This window comes from Carassius auratus, chromosome 34 (assembly GCF_003368295.1).
Source record: "Carassius auratus strain Wakin chromosome 34, ASM336829v1, whole genome shotgun sequence".
Taxonomy (NCBI): domain Eukaryota; kingdom Metazoa; phylum Chordata; class Actinopteri; order Cypriniformes; family Cyprinidae; genus Carassius; species Carassius auratus.
The window spans coordinates 27369933-27389432 of NC_039276.1; the positions used below are offsets into that span (position 1 = coordinate 27369933).

The 19500-nt window shown below is 40.2% G+C and overlaps 1 protein-coding gene across 2 annotated transcripts in view; it reads right to left on the reverse strand.

Annotated features, from left to right (window-relative positions):
* LOC113053675 (mitogen-activated protein kinase kinase kinase kinase 4-like) overlaps positions 1-19500 on the reverse strand; it is a 70851-nt gene that overhangs the window by 44127 nt on the left and 7224 nt on the right. For both annotated transcript variants that reach the window (XM_026218860.1, XM_026218859.1), the window contains exons 3-4: positions 1584-1640; positions 1275-1400 (exon numbers count right to left, since the gene is read on the reverse strand). In XM_026218860.1, the coding sequence (XP_026074645.1) occupies positions 1275-1400; positions 1584-1640 (183 nt within the window). The remainder of the gene's footprint in view (positions 1-1274; positions 1401-1583; positions 1641-19500) is intronic.

Below are 19500 nucleotides of genomic sequence, written 5' to 3' on the forward strand. Positions count from 1 at the left end.
ATGTTTTCCACAGTCAGTAATTCATACTGTAACATTCGTTTGTTAGTTGTGATGTTGCAGTTTGTTTGAAATAACACACCTGTTCACCTGAAGGAAAACTCGACGAAGTGCTATTAGAAGACATCCCGTCAGAGCTTTTTGGTACATATCGCCTACCGTAGATGCAACGCGCATTTGAAAAAGCGAGGCGCTGGAGAGCAAAATTAGTTTGAATGCAAAATACAATTTCACCACTAGATGGGAGTAATTCCTACTTAGTGTCCCTTTAAAGTGCTTACTGCAGGTTAAAGTCAATATATAGAAAAATTATGCAAAAAAATAATGATTCTGATTCAAATATACTTATAAATATGCTACTTGAGGTTTCTGGAGTCACTTCTGTGTGAAAATGTTGCTTCCGCATCTGACGTCATCGTAGCCTAGTTAGCGTGAAGCATGTATTTTGGTTTGATCTGCTGTTTCGCACAAGCACAGCTCATCATGAGGCAGTAAACATGTCCTATCACTCAGTACTCACATCACATCCAGAACAAATGAGCTTCAAGATCGAGGCAGATATTTGTCTGTGTGTGTGTATTCTGCAGTTCTAACCCTGATTTAATGCTATGAAGTCATTTCATTATTTCACCTCACAATAAAAAGTTTATAAAAACTGTGGGGACATGCACATTCTGCCTAACCAATGTAATCATAACAATGACTGTTTATAATATTAAATAAGTATTTTAGAACAGAACCTAGCTCGACCGTGGTGACGTTAGCACAAATCCACCTGTCACTCAAATGGCCACGCCCTTAATTATGCATAATCATACTTAGGATTATAAGACATAATATAATTGAAATGGGTGAATTCAAAAATTTTTTACCGTCCTTACAGTTGTCATGAAAGACTAAATTAGCTATATAGACCAAAACCACTTCCTGTAGCAGGCGGGAAGCATGTGTTTCTTTTTAACATGACTAAAATCAGCCGCTTTTGTTGGCTGTTAATGACTATATACTAGAAAACACTGAAATTCCAGTTATAAATAAATCAAATCAAATCATTAAGTGAGGTAGATGGGCTGCATGTTCGCACGCAGATCCTCACACACACACACACACACACACAGTTTCGTCTAGCTGCTCTCTGTCACATCCTAACGTCTGCTGTGTGTGGAATCAGATGTAGAGGTGACAGCAGCAGACTCTCTATCTGAACACTGCTGTTTCTGAGCACAGGGTGGCAGGTGAAGCGTGTGTGTGTGTGTGTGTGTGTGAGAGAGACTGACCCACAGCTGGTCGTCGTGTCCTGGAGGACTCTTCTTGATGAACGCGCCGTAATACGTGGCGATGTTCCTGTGATGAGAGTATTTCTTCAGCATGTTAATCTCCAGCTTAATCTCCTCCTCTTCATCCTGAGCACGCACACACGCACACGCACACACACACACACACACACGCACACACACACACAGCAGGAGGACAGATGTGCAGTATGTGAGCTCAGAGCGCCTCCTGGTGTTCATATACACTGATACACTCTTCATTTGCTCAGCAGTGATGTGTCAAGCGTCGCTCTGTGAGCTGTGTGCACTTACTTCAGTCACATCCATGACTTTGATGGCTGCCAGCTGTCCGGTTTTAACATGTCGACCCTGATCAGAAACACAGAGCACATCAGTTAGAGGACTGATCACGGTTGGTCATCTGTGTGTTCCTGCGCTCTGACACGCTGAGAGAGAAGCTGGACTCTGATGACACTGGAGCGTTCTCCTCAGACCTGCACTCTTGACTCGCTCTCGTCTCATTTCCCAGCAGAGATGGCCAGCAGTTCATTCAATGTCTTTAAAGCATGTTTAATCAGTGTGTATTTTGTATTTTGTTGGTGTTCTTATTGTATTTCTCCTCTATTCTTCCTGATCTCACAGTGTGATGTGTTGGGTCATGTAGTAGCTCTAGGAGCCGCTAGAGGGCGCTGTGGCCTGGAGATAACACAGAAATACAGCAAGGGCCACTGGCTCCTGGAAGAAAATAACTTAATGCCAAATGATTTTTCACATGCCACAGAGTAAATATGTTTTATTTATTTTATTAGTTTATTTTTAAGAGTGTATGACTTTCACACTTTCAGCCTGTTATTCTTAATTCGTAAAAATGCAATTTTACAGGAGGAGATGAAGCATGTAGACAACATGTTAAGTAAAAATATTTAAATGCAATAATGTATAATTATAGTAACATGCTCCTCTTTATGGTTATTTTTCTAGCTGACTGATGAGCTTATGGACACCGAAGGGTGATTCTGAGGTAAATGTATATTACATTGCAATGTTTACAAGCTTTACATGTTTTCTGCAGTTTGAAACTGTTTTACTGTAGGCTCTTTTATAAAATATTTTCCTTTTGATGTTAATTTATGTACATTATGTTCTCTAGTAGTAAAGAGAAAGTACGCCTGATGAATTAAAGAGCGCCAGAACTATTTACTGTTTGAATTTCATTATGGATTGGAAATCATCTTAAAGCTGTACTTTGTTAGTTATAAAGTAACAAAGCTTTTTGTGATTACTGGATGACAAGTGCACTTCAAGTAAGTTCACACATTAACAGAACACAGCATAGACCTAGATCTTGTTCAGAAGAAGCCGTATCATTAATGACTATAAACGAGAATTGTTAACAATATTTTCAATATCCCCACAGCTGACAGCTTTACCTGTAGTTTGTTCAGGTTGTGCATGAAACAAAGGCTGTATCTCCATCATTCTCTCTCTCTCTCTCTCTTGCTGCTCATCTGAGCTGTGTTTCAAACATGGGATCGCAAAACAATCAGGAAAAAAGGCATTGCATGCAGATTTGAAGTGATAAGATGTAAATATATAGGCCTGGTCCCCAGTGGACCTTAGCTGTTAGGAGCCCTGTAACACATGGGCTGGATCACCACAGACTACGTCAGCTGGTGTGGAGGAACTCAAGCTACTTGCTCATCTAAAGGCCTTTATTTGTCTATGGGTACATGCAGGGCTGGGCAGTATCGAAATACATGTAACAGCGTTACGTATTTAAAATACAAAATAGAGAAACAGCAGTTGTTCACCAGACATTCACAAGACATTCAGCATTAGCAGCGGTCAACTAACTTACAAATGAACAGGCCTATACAAGAAAAAATATCTTTACTTAATAAATAAAGAAAATGAACAAAAAGCCTAGTACGCAGAGTCTTGGTTTGTTTTTGTGCTGCACAAAAGGAAACCAGACAGCAGAAAGCAGCACTCGATTTTTCTTTAGGGTTAGTCTTTATTGTGAATGTACACAAATAAAGGCAAACCGTTTACAATTCTGATTATCTCTATGACTAAAAGGAGAAGTTGCTTCCACAGTTTGACTGGAGTTAACTGAAGTTATTGCTGGCACAGCACACACACATGGTTACTTTGACAATGCAGCCGGTAAATTATCATGATAAAATACAGTCAGACAAACAGAAACACACAAATCTGAAAAGAAAATCTAATCTGTTCCATTAAGGCCTAATCCCAATTCTATTTTATACCCCTCCGCCTACCCCTTTACCTTGTCCCTTGAAACAGAGTGTATCGTGCAGCTCACACATCCAGGAGGAAATAAACTTGTCAGCGCTGCACCACGATTTTTATTAAATACAGTTTAAATAATGAATTGCTACATTATATTTTCCAGCGAATAGAGGATACAATCTGTTTTTAAGTAAACTCACAGAAGCGAATAAATGCAACTTCCGTTTCTCTCTCTCTCTCTCTCTCTCTCTCTCTCTCTCTCTCTCTCTCTCTCTCTCTCTCTCTCGATTAGGCAATATTTGATAAAATTGTTTAGCGATTTCTAATTATTGGGGGGATTAGTCTACGGCAGTTCTCGCCCTGATCAGATGCTGTGGCACTATCATGCCTGTAATGATATGACGTTAGCAAATATTAGAGATTTTTTGCAAACATTCTTTGAGTAACATGACCATTAATATGAACTCACAATTGAATGTAACATAAAACAAATGATTACTTTTCGTTAAAATCTTTATTTATGCCAACAAAGCTTACATTTATGTGTCTTTTTGTTCGCTGTAGCAGCCATGTTGCCGAGATAATTCATACCCCTTCGTTTGAAGTGTGGTCCCGAAAAATCTTCGTTTGAAGGGCTATCTGGCCCTTCCCCTTACCCCTACTCCTCCAACCAAAAGAGAATTGAGACACCCCTACCCCTTCACATGAACGCGCGAAACGGAGGGGAAGGGGAAGGGCTAAGGGGTAGAATTGGGATTGGGCCTAAGTGTTATCACTTTACCGCCATGATTTTATGCAAAACATTTAGTTTTACGTAGACATTTGAACGTGAGTGAAGTGCATAATAAATAATAATTTGTTTTTTTTATAGTTTTTTTTTCTCTCTCTCTTTTTATATAGGTCTATTTTAACCATGCAACCAACCTTTTTAAATATTTTGATAAATTCCTGAAAAATTTTTAATTATTATTAATGGTCGGTTAACGGCTAACCGGTTAAAATGAACATCCCAATAATGAAGTCTTGATTTGGTTTTTGGGGTGAACTAGAACAGGTTTTTATGCTTGAGTGTTCCAAAAATGCATTATCTTATTATTTTAGGTTATTAAATTACATTTAGAATTAAATGTATGCATTTAGCAGATGCTTTTATCCAAAGCGACTTACAGTGCATTCAGGCTATCAATGTTTACCAATAATGTGTTCCTGGGGAATCGAACCCCCAACCTTGCTCTTGATAGCACAATGCTCTACCAACAACATTATTGCAGCATCTGTGCTCCCAGTCCACTCGTATTTAAAAAGTGTTGTCATTAATAATATTAAGTCAGTTCTTCAGGAATTGCTCAGGGAACTATTTTTAAATAAATTCTGTTTTATAATAGAATTTGGCAACATGTAGGATTCAGTTTCTATATAACACAAGATATAATAGGAAGACCTGTTTAATCCTGACTGTCTGGTTTGGTCCGGTGAGAGGGGTTTCCTCACGCACATGTGATCAGCATCACTGATCCAGAACCAGGAACACAGCTACTCTCTGCCTAGTTACAAACCCACAGCCAATCCAAGCCTCCCGCTGAGGTCACATGATCACCAGCTCTCCCGGGGGCTGTGAGTCATGTGATCATATCTGTATGTATGTGAAACAGCAGCATCATGCTCTATTGTGATTATCAGGGAAGCAGTTCAGCAGCAGCTCAGTAACACACAGGAGAGACTGTCTGCTCACATCTCTGAACTCCAGCCACCTTAAACGTCCAGTCCATCTCAAATAAAGCCAGGATGAGCATCACTGTGGACGTGTGTGAAATATTTCACATGCAAACATGTGTTCAGTGCGTGTGGAGTCAAACACATCTGTTAATCAGTTTACAGTGTTTCAGCATCACCTAGAGCTCAATCCGTGTGTCTGCAGAGGCTCTGGACATATGACCTAGAGCGCACACCTTATTGGAGGAAATAAGCAGTGTGTTTAGTAAGAAGGTAGATGTTTGTTCCTGATATGAACCCATTGTCCAGGATCCTTCAGCGGTGTGTGGTACATCTGTCAGCATTTGTGCTGGAATACAGCACTGCTCTTCAGCCAGCGACCAAACCTCCTCCAGCGGAGAAACAACTGAAGTCATCTCCTGTGCTCCACATTCAGAGAGGTCTGGAGTGAGTGACAATTTCCAGTGTGTTTCTGGATGAACCATCCCGATAGAGAGACATTTGAAACCCCTTTTATTCAAAACAATTTAAGGGTTTAAAAACAAACAAAACTTTTACAAATAATTAACCAAAGATCAAAACCATTTCATCAATGAAATGCTAAGGTTCCATTTTCAGACTCACACCCCACCTCCATTCAAAGAAAGCAACATCATCACTATATTGATAATATGTTTACTCAATCAACACCTGGGATTCTATTATAGACTTAAACATTCCTACCATATCAACATCGTTTCCTGTATTTTTACACTGATGGGATTTATAGCTAGTTAAGCTTGGCCAATTAGGCCCAATCCCAATTCTATTTTATACCCCTCTGCCGTCACACGCCATCATTGGTCGTCTAGCTCTTACAATACACACATATACTGGTGGTCATCAGAGCCTTTAATTATTGTCCTCTCATAATGTGCTACACATACGGAAATCATGCAGCTCACACATTCAAGAGAAAAACGCTGCCCCACGACTTTTATCTATTTATATTTCCCAGAGACGAGAGGATAACATCTCTGTTTTTAAGTAAACTCATTTTAAAAAGAGAAACGCACAGACGCGAATACACGCAACTTCCATCTCTCTCTCTCTCTCTCTCTCTCTCTCTCTCTCTTGTTGGGCATGAACATATCATGTCGGCCTCCAGAATAAACAGTGCCATTGTCATCTTTCTTAGCTCTGTTGAAAAGGCAAATGAGCTAGTTGAGAATGGTATAGTAATTGAGAATCTTTTTACTCATGTTCTCCCACTTTCCATGCCATCAAAAAAAGTTTTGTTGACGAATCTTCCGCCTTTCATTAGCGATGAAACTTTGGTTAGAATTTGATCATGATATAGAAAATTGGTCTCACCTATTAAAATGATACCGATTGGTAGTGGATCTCCTATTTTGAAACATGTGGTTTTGTTATCCAGGTAAATGTTAAGGTTTTGATCCAGGTAAATGAACCTGAAAATGTGGTTGAGGAAAATAGACCGGGTGATGTTGAAACATCGAATACGCTAAAAAGTGTTAATTTACCTAACCTTTTACTGCTCAATTCGTTTTGTTATGGCATTGAAAAGGAGACAGAGCAGACTGATTTCAAAGTTCCATCGAAAAGGAAAACATCTGACGAGTTTCAGATGGTTAGAGCTAAGAAAGCTGACGTGGATGTTTGTTGTATTGAAAGTGGCAGTGAATCTTCTGATTCTAGCGTCAGTCTCTCTCAGAGTGACTTCTCTAGTCGAGGTTGTCAAGTGGAAGACATTAAACTGTTATTAAACGCTACTAAAACAAGAGAGCAGTTCGTTGATAAAACCAGGTTTTTTATATCGAAGAGTTTGTTTACAAACAAGGAGTTATATCGACTTAAAAAATATTGTGAGAAAACTCACTTCTGACAATGCCAAAGATGGTAGTTAGAAGGTATAGCAGCCCAGCTAGTAATGTGGTGTGTGTGCATGGAGTGCTAATTTGTGTCTTAGTCTCTTTCATTTCTCCAACCATGAGTGAAGTGAATATTGCGACTTTAAACACAAATGGAGTAAGAGAAATGAGAAAAAGAACAGCTATGTTTGAGGTAGTTAAACAAAAAAGAATAGATGTTCTTATGTTGCAAGAAACGCATAATTACTTGAGGAATGCTGCTGATTGGGCTGAGGAGTGGGATGGGGTCTCTGTGTTGAGCCACAACACCTCCGTCAGTGGAGGGGTGGCTATTCTTTTTTCTAAAGCTTTCAATCCAGCTCCTTATCAGGTGGATGAAGTAGTTAAGGGCATGCTCTTAAAAGTAAGAGCTATTTTTGAGAATTTTATTTTAGTTTTTATTTGCTTGTATATTCCAACTGCACCAATAGAAAGAATGCTTTTTTTAAATACTTCGTGTTCGGTCTTACAAAAATGCTGTGTAGAAGAATATTTATTCGTGGGTGGTGACTTTAACTGTACACAGTCAAACTTGGACAGAAACCATATTGAACCTCACTTGCCGTCTCGTAATCATTTGATCCAGTTTGTCAAAACCCATGAGCTATGTGATGTTTGGAGACAGTTTAATGGGGCACAAAAACAGTATACTTGGTCTCATGTTCGTGACTGGATTGGATCGGTTTTATGTTTTTAAGCATCACTGTAATATTGTAAAGAAATGTTTAATTACCCCAGTGAGTTGTTCTGATCACAGTATGGTGCTGTGTTCTGTGTTTTTAAACTCCATTAAACCAAGAAGTGCATACTGGCAGCTTAACACTACTTTGTTAAGTGACAGGTACTTTAAGAACATGTTTAAACAGTTTTGGGATGAGTTCAGAACCACAAAGGGTTCTTTTAAGTCTCTACGACAGTCGTGGGATTTTGGGAAAGCCCAAATAAAACAATTTTGTTTGCAGTATACTCAAAACGTCACTAGAGAGACAAGTTTGATTATGAACACCTTGGAGACTGACATTTTAAAACTTCTAGAATTAGCTGAGTCGACTGATGGCCGGAGGTATTTAGATTCATTGTCAAAGAAAAGGACACAGTTGGCTGATTTATTGAACATCAAAACACAGGGGGCTCTGGTCAGGTCAAGATTCCAGAGTGTGGACCAAATGGATGCTCCATCCAAGTTCTTTTTTAACCTGGAGAAAAAGAACGGTCAGAAAACACAATGAGTTTTGATAATTTAACCCGCCGCCATGGAGTGAAGGTGGAGTCTAAAATTTACGTGGAGCAGTGTTGTTAAGCGGTGGGAGAGATTGTGGGACATGACATTACTGTTTCCACATCGCAGATGAACAGTGCAGTTGTTATTTTTTTTAAATCAGTTGAGAAGGCAAATGAAGCTGTACAAAGTGGTGTAGTGTTGAATGGTTCACTCGTGCCCATTTTACCTTTGAGTAGCCCGTCTAAAAAGGTTATACTGTCCAACATACCTCCGTTTATCAAAGATGAAGTATTGATACAGTAATTATCTCGTTATGGAAAACTGGCCTCTCCTATCAAAAAAATTCCTCTTGGGTGCAAGGCACCATTGGTAAAACATCTAGTCTCATTTAGAAGACATGTTTTCATGGTGCTGAAAAATGGAACTGATGAGATCGATTTGATTTTCAAGTTTAAAATTGATGGTTTCGACTACACAGTATTTGCAACATCTGATACTACAATTAAGTGTTTTATTTGCGGAAAGATCGGACACCTAGTTCCGTGTCCTAATAAAAAGGACAGTACAGGTACGAGCACAAACTCAGAGAAAGCCGGTTCTGCTCCGGCTAAGATCGTGACGGAGAGTGACGCGGTGACTGCCGATGCGTCTGTGGTGATTGTAAACAGTTCATAAATGATGTAAGGTATCTAATGAAAGAAGGTGCTTTTCAAGATGTAGAGGTTTTCAGTCTTAGGAAAATTGTGAACAAACTTAAAAAAAAAATTACCAAGGATGATTCTTCTAAACTTTTGGCAACCTTTCTGTTTTTTTTTTTTTAGCTCTGGTCTCTAAAATAAATATGGCAAATTTTAAAATCAGAACTTTAAATTTAAATGGCGCCAGAGATAGTCATAAAAGAATGATGTTATTTGAGTTTATTAGACAAAAGCAAATTGATATTGTGTTTCTACATGAAACACATAGTGATTTTAAAAATGAAACTGACTGGAGAAAAGAATGGGACAAATTATCTTAAGTCATAAAGGGGTTGGAGTTTTCAGTGGAGGGGTTGCTGTTTTATTTTCAATTTTTTTTTACCTTAATCTTGTGTAGTTGATGAAATAATTGGAGGTCGGTTTTTAAAAATGTAAATATTTTTTTGAGAAAACTACTATGGTGCTTATAAATTTATATGCACCTAATTGTTGGCATCCTTCTGTCTTCGAGAGAAAATGGTTTAGAATCTGCACCCAGGTCAGTCTGTAGTTTGGCCAAGCCAGCGCAGTCGCCTCTGTGTGAGGATGGTGAACATACTTGTCCAAGTAAAGTCCAAGCTTCACTGCCATAGAGGAGGTGCTCAAGAGACATGCTTGGTACACCTTCAGTTTTGTTTTGAGTGTCAACAGAGTGTTGTCCCATGCCCTCTTTGCTAGTCGAGCCATGGCGGTAGCTGCTTTGCCTATCCTTATATTGAGCTCTGTATCCAGGGATAGGTTGCTGCAGATGGTGGAGCCAAGGTGGGTGAAATTCTCCACTACCTTCAGGGTGTGGTCACCGATAGTGATTGCAGGAGTGATGTTGACATCTTAAACCAATATGTTGGTTTTCTTGAGGCTGATGGCAAGGCCAAACTCTGTGCATGCATCTGCAAAGCAGGTGATAAGTTACTGGAGGGCACCCTCGGTGTGTGCGGCAAGAGCAGCGTCATCTGCAAACAACATCTCCCGTATGAGTACCCTGCGGACCTTAGTCTTAGCTCTGAGGCGGGCGAGGTTGAAGAGGTTCCCATCACTCCTAGTATGGAGTCAGATCCCGTCTTCAGAGTTGCAGAAGGCATAGTGCAGGAGCAGGGAGAAGAACATGCCAATGACTGTTGGCGCCAGGACACATCCCTGCTTCACACCACACCTGATTGGGAAGGGATCTGAGGATGACTTGCCATACTGGACTGTGCCCACTGTGTTTTCATGAAATGATATGATCAGCTTTAAGAGCTTGGGAGGGCATCCAATCCTGTGTAGGAGAGTTAAAAGGCCAATCGACTGACCATGTCGAACGCCTTGGTCAGATCTACAAAGGCAAGGAACAGGGGACGTCTCTGCTCACGGCACTTCTTCTGTAGCTGCCTAAGGGTGAACACCATGTCAATTGTTGACCGTTTTGCTCGGAACCCGCATTGCGACTCCGGGTACACATGATCGGCGAGCAGTTGTAGGCGGTTAAGGATGATACGTGCAAAGGCTTTCCCCGCAACACTGAGGAGGGAGATCCCACGATAGTTATTACAGTCACTGCGATTGCCTTTGTTCTTATAGAGCGTGAGGATCTTTCGAATTGACGGCCTTCCCAAGTTCCTTGATGGTGGGTGGCGAGTCAAGCTCCTCCATGAGAACACAAGAACTGCTGTGTGTCTGTCTGTCATGATGTTAGAGAAAACACTCAACCTGCCCTGACCTGATGTCTCCAGCACATGTAGATTGTGTTATGCCATATTACTGTGTTGTATTACTTAGATGTATATTTTGCCTCTGTAAATCTAATACCATATTCTATTTTATTTTATTTTTAACTTATACATTCACATACACTAATTCACTTTGCACTACATGGTTAATACTTTTTATATATTTTATTAATACTATTACTCTTTTTCTTTCTGTAAATACATATGTGCACTATTTGTAAGCATCCCAGCTGCAACTGCTTTGGCAATACACATGTACAATTTTTATCATGCCAATAAAGCTCACCTAAATTAAAATTGAATTGAATTGAGAGAGAGAGAGAGACACTGAGAGAGAGTGTGTGAGAGAGAGAGAGAGAGAGAGAGAGAGAGAGAGAGACTGAGAGTGAGCAAGCTAATAAATAAAGCTAATAAAGCTGTGGGATGTGATGGGATGTGACATCAAGCTTCTTTCAACACTTGGCATGTGCTGTGTTCACTACAGGAGGCTCTTCAGATGGTTCGAGCCTCAAAGCTCCCGAGAGCTTACTAATGCAGAGCAGTGCACCCTTCAGGAACTCACATGCTCTGAGCCCAGATACGAACACAGAAAACACAGACTTTCTAAAAACACTCCCAACGATGGACCACTGATTAGAACCAGCGGTCACATGAGGAAACTCAGGTCTGAAGCTCAGGAATCGTTCCTTATCATCACATCCGGCTTTCATTAGCAGCGTAACAGTAGAAAGCCTGCAGTATTGTCAATGGACCGCAGAATGAATCTAACCTTGTTGAACAAGAGTGTTTCTAACACCTCCTGTGTGTGTGATCCACTGTCATGAGATGAATCTGAGATAATCTGCTCACACTACTGCTTGAGCAATAAATAAACTGTGCCAAGTTTATTATGATTAGTCTACAGCAATGGTTTTCAACCTGTGGTATTGCAGGTGGGCCACCGATTACTATTAAAGCTGCGGTAGGTAACTGTTGACGCTCTAGCGGTTAATAAACAGAACTGCTTGCGTCTTGCGGAAGAACATCGTAGCCGGAACTACTTCTCTCTGTTTATGTCTATGAAGAATCACAAAGGTACTGGGTTACTCCGCCGCGGTACCCCCGAAGCAATCTAAAATAGTCCGAATATAAACACTTATTATAGGTGCACCCTAGTGATTCAGGACAAGCCAAAAACACGGTTTGGAAAATGGATTCATGGTGTACTCGCTTATTATATACATTTTTCTACATTTTGAACACAAACAAAGTTACGGACCGCAGCTCTGATTGGTTGTTTCTTACCGGGAGCGATGTATTCCTGCAAATGGCAATAGGACACTGGGAGGAGCCAAATATGTAAAAAATTAATTTTTACAAAAGTTACCTACAGCAGCTTTAAAAGAAATAATAATATTGTTAATATATGTAAAAATGTCTAAGTCATAACATAATAACATAATTTCATATATATATATATATATATATATATATATATATATATATATATATATATATATATATATATATATATATATATTTATATATATATAATTAAATAACAAAAAATAATATGAAACTGTAACTATGCTTCCACTATTCGAGCTCGCCGATGGGTTTAAGAATAAACCATGATCAGCATGGCACGTGCGCTCCCCTTTAAACCATCAAATATGCCTGGGACCTTCCCTGCGTTTCATCACAACATTAATGACTAAAAACTGTGGTAATTATGTTTTAATGAAACATCTGTGATGAACGGTACATCAGTAAATCCCACAATCCCACGCTATGGATATAAGTCTTAGGGTGGGTGTACACGGTGCGATTTTTGCTGTCATACGAGTTCGCATGTGATTTTTTTCACTCGTGTGGAAATCACGTATTCTCGTATGGTCGCGGCTCGTATCATTTGCGATGAATTATGAGCCGAGCAGAGTGCCTTACGAGCACTTCCCGACCTCCCGATCATTTTTAAACATGTCTAAAAAGTTTGTGAGCTATCGGTTTTGAATTCGTGCCATTTGTGCTGTTGAACGAGCCGATTTGTTGATTTATCTGAAGTTGACCAATCACGAACTAGGAAAACCACAGAAGAAGAAAGACGAAGACGGCAGAGCCACGGCGAATGTGGACTATTGACCAGGAGGATAAAACTCGTTGAAGTCTGACAGGAACAGCGAGCGCTGTATGATGTCTTTTTGCAACGTGTACCATGCTTTTTAGTTCTCTCTCTCTCTCTCTCTCACACACACACACACACACACACACACACGCATATGTAGCTAGTTTACATGGACTCTCCATAGACGTAACGGTATTCCATACACTACCTCTATCCATCACGGAAAATGCATGTTTAAAATTTCTATTAAACACCGTATAGTTTTTTTTATTAAGCCATTTGGTTTACGAGAGCACAGTAATTGTCCCCACAAACCATGTTTACATTGTAATACCTATTTCAGATATTTATAAACCATATACAAGAACACACACACAGGGTGACCAAACGTCCCGGTTTCCTATTGCTGAAAAATAACCTGTACGTGTAGGAAACAGTCAAGGCTCGTATCAATATTTTATATGCAGTTATGAGAGAGGGAGAGCAGTTATATTAGGCTCGTTCCACTTGAAGCAGCGCTGCACGCACAGAATGATCACCTGTATGACATTAAAGTACCGCGAGAGCGATTCGAATGCATTGGATATGTGTGCTCTCATATCGCTCTCGCGGTAATGTCATACAGTGATCCTTCTGTGCGTGCTGCGGTGCTTCAAGTCGAACGCGTCTATCAACTTCGTGCGATTGCTTCTGGAATTCGCAGGTTGTAAAATCGTGTCATATATCATCTCGTATAAACTCACTCGTGCCGTGTGCATGGACATACGATCTTCGACCATCCGAATTCGCACCGTGAACGCCCGCCTTTACAGCGGAAGTTACCTTGAAGTGTGAACGAGGCCTGATCAGCTCACACACACACCTCAGTCATGTTCACCTCAAACCACATCTCAGTGTAGTATGGACTGATGCTTGTAAAATCTGGTTCTGTGTGGTTATTGACTGCAAAACTGAAAAGGGATAGGAGTCAGATCTGTGTAAAGCTTAGAGCTCAGTAGAGAGGAAGGAGAAACACTACACCACTGACTCCCAGAGTACATTCAGAAACACCTGGGGGGTCAGCAAATGGTCACAGGCTTATTTTTATGTTCTTTTGTTATTGTTATGATGCTAGAAATTTGACATCCCAGCCAAAACTAAAACTAGCCTGACTGAAGTTACACACTCTTAAGTGAACAGACAGTAATAAAACACGGACAAAGACGCTAGTTACAAGTAACAGGACAAATGTGCACACACACACACACACACACACTCTCTTTCACATACACACTCTCACTTTATTAATGTTAGATAGTGTGTAATGTTGCTGTTTGATCATAAACAATATCTGCAAAGTTATGAAGCTGAAAGTTCAATACAAACAGAGATATGATTTTAAATTCTGGCAGTTTCATTCCTACAAAAATGGACTACAACAAGTTACTTCCTGGGTTTGTGATGTAACAAACCCTGATAAACCCCGCCTCCGGTGACACGCAATAAAGGGGCGGGGCCATGCTGTGCTGCTTTAGAGCAGAGGAAGAGAAAACTAGAAGTGCACTTAAAAATCTATTAATGTATGAATAGGGTTAGGTATGAACCGAACCGAATCAGATCGCAGATTTCGGTGCCTCTTAAATGTCTGAGCGATCAATTGAAATTTCATATGAAAACAACGGCCCGCTTTTCAATCTGCAGACCACGGCGGAGCAGTGTGAGTGGACTTAAACACAAACAGAGGAAACAAGGTGTGTTTATCGACAGATTGTTAGAATATCCATATCTGTGCAGTTCTTTGTCATAAATACAGTTTACAAAAGGTCACGAGGGAGCAGTCAGTTTCTCATCTACTGTAGTTTTCGCTCGTTCACCGCTCATCACACCACAGCTGTTTCCTCCAGTGACAATCTAGCCCTTAACACATGACGCATACTTTATAAAACAACATTGTTGCTATTTCATAAAGAATGAGCATTCAGTCATCCACAGAACTGCTTAAAGACAGACAGCACTCATGAGTGATTGATAGAGATACAGAATAAACATTATGTGTGGTTTTCTATTAAACAATGACCCAGATCATGGAATACATTTATCAGCCTTAGAGTAAGAGAAGCTTGGGAAATGAGAGTATCCAAGGAGCCTGTGAAAGCTATGGATTTATTTGTAATATTTTTAATGTTCTTTAATGTTATCCATAGCTTTGTGTGGCTCTTTTTTATTGAAGTGTCAGTTTATGCAATAACGGTACTTGTTTATGCAAGTACCATTTTAAAAGTATCGATGTGGCCCCGGAATTGGACTGCATTATGTTCTGCAACACCTAGACAGACCGGGGACTTATGTGAGGATCCTGTTTGTGGACTTCAGCTCTGCCTTCAACACGATCATCCCAAACCTCCTCCTGCCCAAACTTAATCAGCTCTCCGTGCCCACCTCCGTCTGTCAGTGGATCAACAGCTTCCTGACAGACAGACAGCAGCTAGTGAGGCTGGGAAAATACACATCCAGCACCCGTACAATCAGCACCGGAGCTCCCCAGGGCTGTGTCCTCTCCCCACTGCTCTTCTCCCTGTACACTAATGATTGCACGTCTAAGGACCCTTCTGTCAAGCTCCTGAAGTTTGCAGACGACACCACACTCATCGGCCTCATTCAGGACGGTGACGAGTCTGCTTACAGACAGGAGGTAAAAGAGCTGGCTGTCTGGTGCAGTCTCAACAACCTGGAGCTTAACACCCTCAAAACAGTGGAGATGATCGTGGACTTCAGGAGAAACCCCCCTGCACTCCCCCCACTCACCATCATGAACAGCACTGTGACTGCAGTGGAGTCATTCAGGTTCCTGGGCACCACCATCTCTCAGGACCTGAAGTGGGACATTCACATTGACTCCATTGTGAAAAAGGCCCAGCAGAGGTTGTACTTCCTTCACCAGCTGAGGAAGTTTAACCTGCCACAGGAGCTGCTGAAACAGTTCTACTCCACCATCATTGAATCCATCCTCTGCACAGGGAACTACACTGCAACCAAAATGTTTGCAAATGCCACCCTTTTGAAATGCCATTGCGACCCAAATTTTTATGGGGTCGCAAATGTATCACTGATTATTTTTGTACCTACTTATGTGTTATGCTATGATTTAATATTAGCATTTCATAAAACATAAATGTGTGTTTTAAGAATACGTTTTATAACGTGCTCCAAGCATTCAACACATCAAGTTGGCTTCAACCCCGCGCTGCGGGAAAGCTGAACTGAGCAGCTGGTGACTCGCGCAACACTGAACCGAGCTCTCCTTCGGGACGTTTGCGTCCTCCTGCACCTGAACGAACAAATACAAATCGCATTTTAAATAAACATAAGAAAAAGAGCGAAAAGCGAAAGAGCTCAATTCAGCAGCGTGGTGTTCTGGTGTTCAGGGAGCAAGCAGAGACGCGTCTCAAAGTCTTCTTGCTTTTGTACCGACAACAAATACATACAAAATATGTCGAAATACCCGTGTTGGAAAGTGTGTTTGAAAAGTCTGTGGTTATGACTTTAGTGAAAGTAAAGCGCTGAGAAAGAAACCGGATGTGTATCATTATAATGGATGCGTTTATCTCTTAAAGGGACCGCGCCTAATTTACTAGCTCTGCTGTCAGTGTCTTTAATGTATGAAAATTAAAGTAAATCACTCACTGCTCTTGATTGAATTAGTTTTAACAAGAATTTATCCAAAGTCAATCCAAAAATTAGATAGAATTGTTTTACTAGTGGGTGCAGGCCACTAGTTCATTTATGTAAGTGAGTATGGCAAAATAGTGATCTGTGAAATATTATACCCAAAAATTCTTCATACTGTAGACTACCAGTGAAACTGATTTAAAAATAATAATAATAATTAGGGACCTGACCATGTTTTGCTTAAGTGTTTCTTTCTTTAATTGCTAATGCAACCTTTTCACACCACAGACTGAACCAAATGAAGCATTTCTTGCTTGGTAACTGTTCAACAAAGTATTGATAGTTGTGTAAATATTGTCATACTGACAGCTGCCTGAAGTTTCGATTGATTCCATTACATATCTTTTTATCAAAGTTATCTGACATTATCGAGAGGAATTTGTTCTGACACAGTTTAACCCTGAGTTCTTGTCATATTTTATTACCAATTTCTAAACTACAGCAAATAAACTGTGATAATGTGAGAAATGTTGAAGGTGTCTGAATACATTTTGGTTTGATTGTGTATTTTATTTTACAGTGCAGACTATGCAGTGCTATTTTAAATTAACAAAAACAAACTTAATAAAATTTAAACATTGTGTAAATAGCACAAATAAATAAATAGTGAACATACAGTACAAATTAAACCATTTTAAACAGGGTCCACTGTACACCCTGCACCGGGGCCCCTCTAACCCCAGCTACAAGACGGAGCAATGCACTGTGTGTACTGTAAGAAATAGACCAAGGCATGTGGTTTAAAAGATGGCAAGTAAAACAAAACAAAGCACATCTGTATGCAATACAGTTTCATTATTGTTAATTATTATCCAGTAATTATTATAAATAATTTGGGCGACCAAATCAAGTTATGCGCCAGTAACTGAAAAAGTTAGTAGCACAAGGGCCACAAGTGGAAAAAGTTAGTTTAGTTCCCTGTCTGCACTTCAGTAACTGTCTGGTTCAGCTCAGCTTCTAAATCTGACCTCAGAAGACTACAGAGAGTAGTCCGGACTGCTGAGCGAATCATCGGTACAACCCTTCCTTCTATTCAAGAACTGTACTTATCCAGAGTGAGAAAAAGGGCTGTCAAAATCACTCTGGACCCCTCACATCCAGCACACTCCCTCTCTGAACTGTGTCCATCTGGTCGACGCTACAGAGCACTGAGCACCAGAACGACCAGACACAGGACCAGTTTCTTCCCTCAGGCAATCCATCTTATGAACAATTGATAAAAACTGTGGACCACATTACACTATTTATATTTATATATACATACACTTATTTATCTAACACACAAACTTAGTGTACACTTACATTTTTGCATAAAATATACATGTACATGCAAAAACTGCTTATTGTAATATACCTGCACATACAATAGTCAATTTGTATATTGTCGTTCCTTACCTACTTATTTGTATTGTTTGTATTTTTTTTTTCCTTGTTGTTTTCGTTCTGTCGCTGTCAATATGTTGTACTGCGGAGCTTCCGTCACGAAAACAAATTCCTCTATGTGTGAACATACCTGGCAATAAAGCTCATTCTGATTCTGATTCTGAAAAACCGATCGATAGCCAACCCTATATATGAATCGTGATTCTGTCTTCTTACGATTCTAATGGATTCACAAGTTTTTAAATTATTGATCTAAAGCAGCGGTTCTTGATATTGTTCCACACATTCTTAGCTCTGCATCTCTCTCTCTTTCATTCAGCTCAGCTCCAACAATGAACTGATAGCTATGAGAAGCGTTAAACATGGACGCTCATGCAGTTGCAATGGATAAAACCGTGTATTAAAAGCTAACAGAAGCAGAAGCATTTACAAATAACAGCGTATCTAAAAGTATAAGACACCAAGCAAAAAACAAAGTCCTACCTATAAAAGCCGTGCTTGCACAGATTCTGCACGATCTTCTTCATTAATATCCTCTGCTTCTCAATAACTTTAAAGAGGTGTGTGAACTTGCAAGCACGATGTCAGACACTGTAATATGCTCTGGTCCCCTGCCTGCTTACCGTGGTGATGAGATGCATAGCAGATTGTCATCGCTCAATGGCTGGATGTCTAAGTGGTGCCCACAGAATAACATAGGTTATATAGACAATTGGACGAGCTTTTGGGGCAGACCTGGGCCGGGTTTCCCGATAACGATGTATCTTAGCTCTTAAGAGCGTTTTCTACGTGCAAACTTACGAACGCTCGCAGCAATTCCACGAGCGTTTCCCAAAAATGCACTTAACATGAACGCGCGAGAACGCGCTCTACGTGCTACTTACGAGTCGCTGTCCATTCGCTAAGTGCTGAAATTTAACCTTATATGGAATCGTATTCTGAACGTTTAACCTAATAATTGTCATCTGTTTTGGATTACCAATAAAGACAATCAAGTCTTTATAAAGCACCTACATACAGGCGGAGACACTGACAAAATGGCTGAACAAAAAACAAACAAGAAAAGATACCTTTCAAAAGGATGAAATTAATGTCCTCTTAGAGGAGATAGAGAAAAACAAAGATGTGATTTTAACCAGATTTAAAGGACACCATACTAATAAAGAAAATCAAAACATCTGGGAGGACATTGCTACCGAACTAACTGCAACCAGGGGTGTTCAAAGGTCAGGGAAGGAGGTCCGCAAGAAGTGGCAGGATTTTGCAAGCCTGGCAAGAAGGAAGAGGGCACTGCAGAGGACTGCAATTAAAAAAACAGGTGGTGGGACCCTAACTCAACCTGAGCCTGAGCCTGAACCTGAGTCAGGTCCTTCATGCTCAGAGGAACCATCAGTTTCATCTGCCATCTCCGAGCACCTACCATCTCCTAGTCCTCCAAAAAACCCTCCCAGGCCACAGCCTCCATCTTCAGTTCATTCAGTTCTTTTGTT